Source organism: Chiroxiphia lanceolata, chromosome 1, assembly GCF_009829145.1.
Source record: "Chiroxiphia lanceolata isolate bChiLan1 chromosome 1, bChiLan1.pri, whole genome shotgun sequence".
Lineage (NCBI taxonomy): Eukaryota > Metazoa > Chordata > Aves > Passeriformes > Pipridae > Chiroxiphia > Chiroxiphia lanceolata.
This window is the reverse complement of record NC_045637.1, coordinates 45,273,700-45,284,540: the sequence shown is the minus strand read 5'-3', so window position 1 is coordinate 45,284,540 and position 10,841 is coordinate 45,273,700. Positions and strand designations below refer to the sequence as shown.

The window sequence follows — 10,841 nt, the reverse complement described above, 5'->3', positions numbered from 1 at the left end:
CACTTTGTCTAGAAACAAAACACAAAGATGATATGTTTTCCACAGAACCTCAGAATAAACAAACCAACACAATCTTTAGAACATTATATTTCATAAAAGACAATGATAAAAAAGTACAAACATTTTCATGAACAACAAAAATAAAATAAAAAAAAAACAAAAACAAAAACAAAAACAAAGCTATGATAGTACACAGGAAATTCCCAGCATTTGTTTCAGTGCATTTCTCATTAAGCCTATCTCATATAGCTCTACAAATAAAATAATCTTAGGTACACTTCCTCTTGCTGATATGTAATGGACCCATTCAGTTTTTTTAAATAACCAGCTCATCAGTGACCCACTACAACACAGTCATTAGTAAACATAACAATAGAAAAATAGACTGTCAAGATCCAGAAAAAGGGCATTTTGCACTTGCTTTTCAATATACTGTCTATTGCAAAATGGACTTTATGTTTTATATCCTCCGACAAATTTAAAATATAGAAAATGGTCTTAAGAGTATCTTAGCATATCAACCAGATTCCAATCTTAATACTTCTGTAATGTTTTTACTTGTTAATTTGCAAGACCTTTAGAATCTTGTAAAAGACACCCTTTTTCCTCTCCCTCCATGTTCCCTCCTTGAAGAGATGTCCTTAATTTGCACTGTCAGCAATGCAAAAGCCAATGTGATTGGCTTCTTTCTACATTTTACAAAAATCATGAAAATATCAAAAGGAATGTGCACAACTCTTAGTTCTGCATCATATTTATTTTGTTTGAAGGCACTGTCTATGTTAAAATTCACTACAGAATAGTACTGAGTTCAAGCAGGTAGTATACAAACACTATTGTGATGTAATTTAAGATGGCAACTTTTTTAAACTTCCCAACAAAATGATAAAAGGTACTTAGGGAATAGTGTTGGTCAGCAATTCATAATTTAACATCCATCACTTTGGGCACCAAAATGTAAACGTTTTAAGAACTCAGCTATATGTCACAATTCATTCACGTACTGGTTTAAATCACATTTTTCTAGGACCATACATGATCAATCACTTAAAGCTGTAAAGTTATATTAGTTCAGCCACAGCAAATGTGTAATACAGTATGTATATATGTAAGTATATATACATATATATGAATTAGATTTTTTTTTAAATTGCACATAAATTTCACAGAATGCCTAACAAATGGGCACAAAAGCATGCTTCAGAAAACAGCACAGACCTATGGTACCAAAGGATGCTTCACAATCATAGGTGTGAAACTGAAGGTGAAATTGTACTGAAAACCAGAAATCACATCAAAATTACATCAAGGATTTAAAAATTTATTCAACTGTTCTTGAAGAATAGTATTAGTCTGCTATGAAATGACTAATTTTATTTTGAAGATATAATTGTTCATACACTGTATTATCTCCCCTTTCTCCATATGCTTCAAAATGTTCTATATAATCAGTTATAGAAAAATCTATTAGGAGGTGATTGAACCACTTCAGCATGCTTTTGAAGGATGTTTTCTTCACTTGATGCTTTTAGATATTTTCACTGTATTACCTCATTCCTAAAGCATATTAGATTAACTGGCAGATTTTAAGGTAATTCCAATATGGTATAAAATATCCCTTACGATTGTTCTCAACTACTTAAATTAAATAATTGTATTTCTACTACATATTCGGGATGTCTACAACCAAGCTCATAACTTCACTGAAGAATGGCTAAGGGCAGAATTTGCTGCTGTGATGTCAAAGTAATAAAAGATGTTAAAGGCAAACTTAAAATATACAAAGCACCACACCATCTGTGGCAGCAATTCAGGAAACCAACACATAGTAATGACTTAAAGTTAGTATTCTTTGTCAACACTCTTGAAGAACACTCTATGGATAAACAATCCTTATTATATATACTGCTTCCCATTCTTCGTGGGAGCAGAAGTCAGTCTTTGGTTCCTAAGGAGTTGAGTAACCGTGACAAACAAAACACTTTAGTAGATCTTGGTCAATATCTTTGCATTAACATAGAAAATAAATGACCTGGCCCTTTCCCTTAGTATCAATAAAGAATGTAAAAAAATATTAGGAAAAGATAATAATGCTTAGCAGTGGAATACTTTTCGGTAGCATAACAATACAAGCAAAGAGAAAATAAGAAGATACATTTTTCATTTTAAGTTGAGGAAAGAGGTTCATAGTTATTCATACATATAACACCACAAAAATAGAGACACAGACAGGACCAATCCTTAGCAGGACTGCACAACCTCAATCTCATTGATAGTCATCGACTTGAGGATACTTAGTGCATCACAGAAGCACGAAGCACCCTGCTAGAACAGGCCCTCAAATAGCTATACTGAATAATGTATTAGAGTGGAATTTTAAAAAGCACTTGGGATTGGCCTGCTTTCAGTTCCGCTTTCGGCATCATCATCCCCATCAGCAGAACAGTGTGACCAACACCGTGGTTCTGAAAATCCCACACTGCAAGCATTAGAACTATTAGAACTATGTTTTATTATTCTCTTAAAAATCTAACTTTGATATTCTTCCAATGAAGACACATTTTTGGCTCTTCTGATTTTGGAGGAATAAAAGTGCTGTTTACTAGGATTCTTTTTTTTTTTTTTTTTGAAAAAGAACAATACCAAAATACTGTACGCATTCAGACACATTGTTTTAGGCATTAAAATCCCTGACATTGACACAAGTGGCACACTTGGAAACAGTTAGAGTTCCTGTAGATCATAATATGCAACAAGCGCAAGATCTTCTGTAATACACATGCAATATGCATATAAATAGACTTTAGATGGCAGGCAGGGTATCATACAATTTTGCTGGCAATAAATAAAATTAAAAGCTTTTTTCCTAGCAAGTTCATATATGAAATTGATTTTTCTATATAGATATGCAGGAGGCCTAGAGCTCAAAACTAGTATAACAGTTTACAGTCATAGCTGGCCAACAATTAATATTTCCTTCATTTTACATAAGGTATAACCTTTTTACAAGCATACTTACATTTTACACTTGTTCTTTCATGCTAATAAAAACATTCCTATAGAATTCAAACAAGAACACACTCAAATACATAATGAAGCATAAAATATTGAACAATTGAAAAGCAATGTACACACATTCATTTACATCACATATTTACAAAACACATTTAAAAAGAAACAAGAGCATTCATTTAAATACGAGGGGGGCGGTAGTTTAGTATAAAAAAATTCCTGGAAGAGGCTTCTGTCCTTACTTCCAGAGAAGCTACAAGTCTGTTTCCTACAGTCTATTTAGCTGAATGGTTAAGATAGAGGATATGAAGAGTGAAGGCTTGAACAGTAGTCTCATGCTGTAAACATCTGAGTGGTAGCTGCTGGCTTTTCTTTCAGAACAAAATGCATGGTACATACAATAATTTCTCATCTCAAATATGCATCATCAAATGGTCAAAAAACTCTAATTCTAAACTGCTGTTTGTTGGGTTTGTTTTGGTTTGGTTTACAGTGTCTATTAGTAGCTTCCAGTGTTAAAAGTTTATTCTGGTAAGGTAGCTTGTCATTCCACTTCCATCAATAGTCTCTAACAGGAGCAAGTTCTGGTATGAGATTAACAGTTATATTTTTATACAATCTACTGACAAGTATTTTAGGAGTATATACTAAATTGTTCAATCCATCAATATACTGACGTTCTCTGGAATACCTCAGAAGTTTATATCTGCAGAGGGAGTTGGAAGAAGAAAACATGAGAAAGATTTGCAAGAAACAATTTAATTGATGTCAGACACGACACTGTGACAGTCATTTCATTTTGAAATACATCTTAAATTCTCAAACTACCTTTCTGCCCTTTGAAATTACCAAATTACCTACCTAAGCTTTGAAAGCAAGATTTTAAAGATTTTTAATACAGTTAGATTTTATGGTCACATACACAAGTCAATATTAAGACTAAATAACAAAGGAGGCATTTAATATGTATACTTTTTATGGTCCCAAACTAAGTAGATTTTTAAAGATTATTCAATTTCTTCATGTTGTTTTGTAATAAAACTCAACTGGGGAGCTCAGGGAAATATTTAGAAACCTTCACTGGTCATCATTACACATTTAAATGCCTAAATTGTTTTTCATTTCATTCTTAAGACTCCTGCATTTGCAAACATCTAAAATTGAGGTGATTAAAAAAACTGGTTCCCCTCCACTAGATTACCAATTTATACATTTTAGTTTCATATAACAGATTTATTCATGTCTACTGTACATGTCTATTTTAAAATTATGAATAAAACAGAAAAAAGATGTTCCCAGAAAGAGACACTCACTGAAAACAGAACTGAGCAGTACTTCTAGTTACCTGAAAACACACATCATAAACCCTCTATTTTGTGTTTCACATTCTAATTTTTACATTTAGCTCCTCTGCTGCATTCTGGTTGCTATTCCAGTCTAGGGCAGCCAGAACGTACTGGCCACCTAAAGTGTTTTGCATGTTTGTGGCAAAAGAAAGGAATCCCAAAAGGAAAATTTATGTCAACGTATGCAGGAAATGAGAAGACCCACATCTCAGAAAATAATGAAAGATGATGGAAGAAATCAATCCTTGAGGAGTTTTAAAGTCTGTTTTCATGCAGGAGTCGCTTGCCCTAGCTGTACTCCTTCCTTTTGAAAAATATCCAAATTAACCAACTGATGGAGCCCTGCCAACACTAATGCCCAAACTATTATGAACAATAACGTTCTGCATCAAAGATTAGGATGATAATATCTTCTGACACATAAAGCCAGTCTCTCTCACGGTTAAATAAGAAATATCTGGCAAACATAATGTGTTTAAGAAAGTATACAGTTTATCACCAAGTAACACTGATAAGCACTGACTGCTTATTCATATGCATGGATATAAGAAAAAAATTTACATGTTTAGAAGTAGTATTTGAACATTTCTCTGTTTTTCTTACCGTCCTAAAAACTGGACTTCTCCTCTGTGATGATGAGGAATGGATTTGTACTTCCCTAAATCTCCCTCTGGTCTTGTTACATTGTATCCAGCATAGTGAACCCTGTGGTATAATATATTAACATTTGTAAAAACATCTTCTTAAAACTCTTCATACAAGTTATAGCAAAAGAGAAAAATACACATCAACTATTTTAGAGCCAAGTCTTTGCGTTCAGTGACATTCTCATCCTAAAAAACTCATAACACTCCTAAACCAACAACTAAAAAAGCTGGTAAAACAAAGCACAAAATAATAATAATAATAATAATAATAATAATAATAATAATAATAATAATAATATATTTGGTATTTCCTGCTTGTTCTTAAACCTCAACAGCATAAAAACATTAAAACTGCAAGAAAAAAAGAATAAAAACAAATTTGTCCTTTAAAAGATATCTCTTTATATATAAACTCATGCAGACACTTAATTTCAACAGATCAATTTGAACATTTTAGATATATTTACTGGGAGTAGTTCATTGTCCATGAGCATTGCTGTCCATTGTCCAATCTGGGACTATCACTATATTCACAAATTAACCTCTCTCTCAAACACTGCTCCTAAGATAGGAAACTCATCTGCATGTCTCTGGGACAGTATTCCATAATGCTAGCAGCAAGGAAGATGCAAATTAAAGGCGACACACAGAAGACTAGAAGGAATGAGATTAAATATGCTTAGTATTGTTAACTGTTGTTATATCTATTACAAGACCCATCTCTTAAAAACCTGCTAACTGTCCCCAGGCCAAGAAAAAGAACATCACACTTACGCCTTCAAATGGTATAGTCTGATATTTCTGAAGCAAACTCTTTAGAATTAGAATTTACTCATTTAAAACAAATTACAAAAAGGTAGCAAGTGACAGAAAAAAAGCAACTAATTGGTCTCGAAGGGTGGATACCACAGAACAGTGAGAAAGACCTAAGCATTGAACACTCACCTGTTCCAAAGATCATCATCCTCACCACCCCATCCCCAAAAGGCATTTGGAAAACCATTGATCTTCTTGAATTGTTCCACTGTCAGGCCACTTACACCACCGAAGAACTCATTGTATGGAAGGCTGAAAACAAAAGACAAATTCTATATTATTAGCTGAACTTTGATAGGTAGCCCTGTCTTTGAACAATACCTTTCCAAAAAACAAGAACTCCAAACTAAGGACATGAACAGATGCTGAATGTATTCACTATGGGACACCTGTTGCTGAAAATTGCTGGCATTAAGTAACATACACCAAGTTGAACAAAAGGTTTGCAGTAAAGTCTGATTTGCATAAAAGGTGCTCTTACACTTTAGCTCAAACTAGTAACCAGATGAAACAAAAATCTATCCGTATTTCAGATGGCTGATTTAGACTCATAGCTGAAGTGTTAAGTGAAGCCCTGAAACTATTTGCATTTTGACACTATTCAACTCAAAAAACCCCTCTTTAATCAACTGAAAAATTACACATCAGTAATGCATCAATTAAATAATTTTAATTCCTCACTATATTCTACAGAACTGTTAAAACTTGAAACAGTTTAACAGTACATATTCAACTACAGTGAATGACACACTTATTTAAAAACATTTTCCAGTTTTTAGAAGATAAACTTTTAAATCAAAGGGATCTGCAGGCTTTTCTGTAAGCAACAGTAACTGCTAGCACATATTATTAAGTAATAAGCAGTTGGCCAACATGAACAGCCACTGTACCTATTAACATACTAAGCCCAAGCCAATGCGATTTCCAGTCCTCAAAACACTTTGTCAATCTAAAAAAAAAGGAGAATATTTAAGTATCTATATTTACTACCATCAATATTGACTTGCATCCTTAACCCAGAAGCTGTCACAGTAAAGTGTGTTCCTCTTTCAGAAGCAGCACACCGCTTCATAAAATAAAAGTCTCTCAGGAGATGCTTCCAAATCTGGAACCTTCAAGGAGTTAAGACTGTCTACAAAAAGATTTACCATTGCTTAGGACACAATTGCCACACTGAAGGACAAATAAATCCAGAATGCAAGGGGGAAGAAAAAGAAATAGAGTCATGTAACTTCTGATCTCTGTGGTAACACAGGATTGAACCAAATCTTAATAGTTTTTGGAGAAGGTTGCTATTATAATCTCTTTCAACATTTAACTAAAATAACAGGTGTTCTAACCCACCCCTCAGAAAAAAGCCCCTACACATACCTCCAAAACAACCAACAAAAAAGCACCACCAACCCAAAATCAGAACCAACTGGAGTATGACAGTTAATGGCACTGTTTGAGGTTTTTATTCATATGTATGTATGTGTGTGCAGTACATATGCACTTTTTTTTGTATATATACATAAACATTTATTTTTGTATTTTATAAATCTGGATTTATTTATACATTTATCAATTTTGTAAATAACTATTTAGACATTTTATAAATGCATATATAAATATATAAGGTGTTTTGTAAACACACATAAAGATAGATGACATCTCTTCTACATTTATATATGTTAATTTATATATTCTTAAATACATATGAAATCTTTAAACATTTGACTGCTGATTGGCTGACAACCTCAAGTCCAGAGACAGAGCCATTGTTTCAATGCACTGGTTTTTATCTGTTAGTTGACCAGGTTGTCAAATCGATTAACTTCACCAATAAAGTTCAGGATAGCAAATACATGCATGTAGCAAGCAATAAGCTACAGCTTTATGTGAAGTGATTCAAAGAATGTCATGAGATAGCAAAGTGTTAAAAAGCAAGTGACACATCATTAATGTAAAATGGTAAAAGAAAAGGAAGCAGCAAAACTGCAGGTCCCATTACATTCATCGACTGTCAATAGACACAGAATACAATAAGCGTAATGGTCTAGCAGTAAGAAAATCTCCTGCTTAAAAAGCAGTAGGAAGCAGAAATAAATACCACAGTTATGAGAAAATTAAGAAAGACCTTTTTCCTGTGGTATTTTGATGCAGATTATCTGCTTGTCTTTTGTAACAGCCAGTACAAGGGCTTACATAGCCAGAAAAGATTTCTAGTAAGTTAGGTAAGCTTCTCCCCCTTGACACACAAACCTTTTCTTTTTCTTTTTGAAGATCAACCTCACTGCAAAAAGTTCAACACCAGAAATTATAAATAATGCCTTCTAATTAGTAATATATCAAATGTAGACATTAAACTTAAATCTTCCTTTTAATAACTAAATATTAATTTCTGTAAACACCATGGTAGGAAGATGTTTTATTGTTTTCTCCTCCTGCACATATTGTCCCAAAATTCATACCTATCTTAAAAATATTTCTGTGTATTTAAGAAACGGCATGAATAAAGCGTTACATACATGTACATGTATTTGTCCAGCTTTGCTGCAAAATGGCGTGGCATTTCTCCACATCCATAATAATTTCTGTCATTTTCAGGTAAGTGATCCACATCATGAAATATTATGCAGTCCCAGACAGCATCCTTCATAGCCTCTTTGAAGCCAACATTAAAAAGCATTGCACGATTAAAAGGTTGTGTACCTGTCTTCAAACAGAAAACAAAGGAGATATTGTCGAGAAGGGACAAAATTTCAATACTATGAGAAATACACATTCTAACCAACCATGCCCCCAACACACACAGAAGTATTGACAAAGATACCTCTTTTGACCAGCTGGTTATGCTGGGTTTCATGCACCCCAGAACGGGGTTTGCCCTCCTGGCACACACTGCTGGCTCATGTTGAACCTCCTGCCAAACAGCACCCCCCACCATCTCCAAGCAGGGCTGCTCTCCAGTCACTTCTCTTCCAGTTTACACTTGTGCCTGGCTTTACTTTGTCCTAGGTGCAGAATGCAGCATTTTGCCTTTTTAAATTTCATCCCATTAATCACTGATCAATGCTCCAATTTATCTAGATCCCTCTGCATCCCATCCCTCAAAAGTCAACAGTACCTCTCAGTTTCATATCATCACCAAACTTGCTAATGGTGTGCTCAGCTCCTGCATCCACTGAACAGAACTGACTCTAGAATTGAGCCCTGGGGAACACTGCTAGCGACCTATTTTTTTCCCCTTGAAAACTTCCAGTGACAACACATTCTAAGAGGCCATGTTACCCCTATAAAATATCAGCCCATATTTGAAGAAAAGCACAATATATCTGGCCACTGCTTAAACTGGAGAATGGAGATGAACTTTCCTTTTTCATTTAAAGGAGTAGAACAGTTGAGTAACGATTTCTAAATTCGAGATTCATCCAACTCTTGGTAAGAATATCAAATCCCTTTCAGCAAGGGATCTTGAGAAGTCACTTTTCAAGTAAATGCTGTTACCTGTTCAACAACATAGAAGGCAAATTCCAGACGTTGCTTCTGCAACATAGGTATCAGATGACGGAAAAAAATTGGAAGATGCTCATGGCGATTCCGAAAAGGAATAAGGATTGCCACCTTAAAAAATTACATATATATATATATATATAAAGCTATTATATCAGCATTTTAAAATTTTAATATTTCAATACAGATCAAGTTTCCCATGGTTTACATAGGCTTTTCAACTTTCACATTTAAATTGGCTGGGTGTTTTACATTTTGGTTTCTACTAGGAAAGTGTGTTGGAAATTTGCTCAAACAATTAAGAAAAAAATCTGAATAAAGTATAAATAAGATTTTCCTTTTATGTAACCTTTCTTCTAGTTATACTTCAAGCAACAGACACATAGGACAGGTTTGCCTCCATATGATGAAATGTTTAGTAACCACAGTTAACAAGCCTTTAAAAGTCCCTGATAATCCATTTGAAATTTTTCTCTGAGCTATAGTTTCTTCTAGAGCACGGATGGCATAATACTTATACTATAACATAGTATATAATTTATTTATTTATATACATAAATAAATAAATACATATCAGCAAAAGACTAAGTGCTTGCAATGGTAAACTGTTCTCACGTACCAAGAAGAAAAAACAAAACAAAACCAAAAATCAGCATCTCACCTTCCACCGTGGCTTACAGTCTTTTGGTTTCCAGTGCCCTCCTGGTTCAATGTCTAAATCTTTTGAAAACAGTTGCTGAATTTCATCAAAACTAATTTCACTCATATTGACATCAATAAGGCCTCCTAAAGAGAGGACAAAACCCCTATTATTTATTCATTTCAATTAAGACAACTGATGTAACACTACATGTTATACCATAGACAAATGGCATCAGAAATTTGTAGTTACACTGCCTACGTATTGTACTGGAGGACGATTTATACTGCCCTCCTAATATTCAATTTTTACAGAATGAATTTCAGTATTTCCCAGTAAAAACAGTCCTTCCATAAGACCTATAAACAAAATACTCTTATCAGAGGACACAGAACAAGCAAAGTAATTTGAATTCTGTACCTATTACAGAAAATTAGGGTCACCTTTCAAGTACCACTCTGAACAATTCGACATTATCTGCACTACTGAACCTTTACTCAAATTCTGTGTGCCTTCCTACTGCACTTCCACATTAAAAGAAAATGCATCATCACTACACTAAACAAACTTCCTCAATTTAAATTTTAGATGATTATGCACATTTCATGTATAATCTTGATCCACTGACTCACCACTGTCTTCATCAAACCAATTCATAGTAGCTGACTAGATTTGAAAATTACCACCACTAGAACTAGTGAGCCCAATGGGAAAAGCATTCACAAAAGGCTATTGATGAGAGTGGAATTTAGTAAGTTATTGAATAAAGACCACAATATGGTTTTAAAAAAATCAGGTTAGTCCTTATTATGAGAAAATATGAACACTTAGTTACTTGATAGCTAAAAGTTCTCAATAATTAGCTTATGCATGTGCAAAAATTTC

The 10,841-nt window shown here is 33.8% G+C and overlaps 1 protein-coding gene across 4 annotated transcripts in view; it reads right to left on the bottom strand.

Moving 5' to 3' along the window:
* B4GALT6 (beta-1,4-galactosyltransferase 6) overlaps window positions 1-10,841 on the bottom strand; it is a 72,666-nt gene that overhangs the window by 39,625 nt on the left and 22,200 nt on the right. For 2 of the 4 annotated variants that reach the window (XR_004359878.1, XM_032703824.1), the window contains exons 4-8: window positions 9,978-10,102; window positions 9,311-9,427; window positions 8,332-8,519; window positions 5,951-6,073; window positions 4,962-5,063 (exon numbers count right to left, since the gene is read on the bottom strand). Coding sequence is in view for 3 of the 4 variants with exons in the window: in XM_032703824.1 (XP_032559715.1) it covers window positions 4,962-5,063; window positions 5,951-6,073; window positions 8,332-8,519; window positions 9,311-9,427; window positions 9,978-10,102 (655 nt within the window). In the remaining variant the exon portion in view is untranslated. Of the gene's footprint in view, window positions 1-71; window positions 3,719-4,961; window positions 5,064-5,950; window positions 6,074-8,331; window positions 8,520-9,310; window positions 9,428-9,977; window positions 10,103-10,841 lie in introns of those variants that run through there. The other 2 variants (XM_032703832.1, XM_032703816.1) reach the window with 2 other exon arrangements.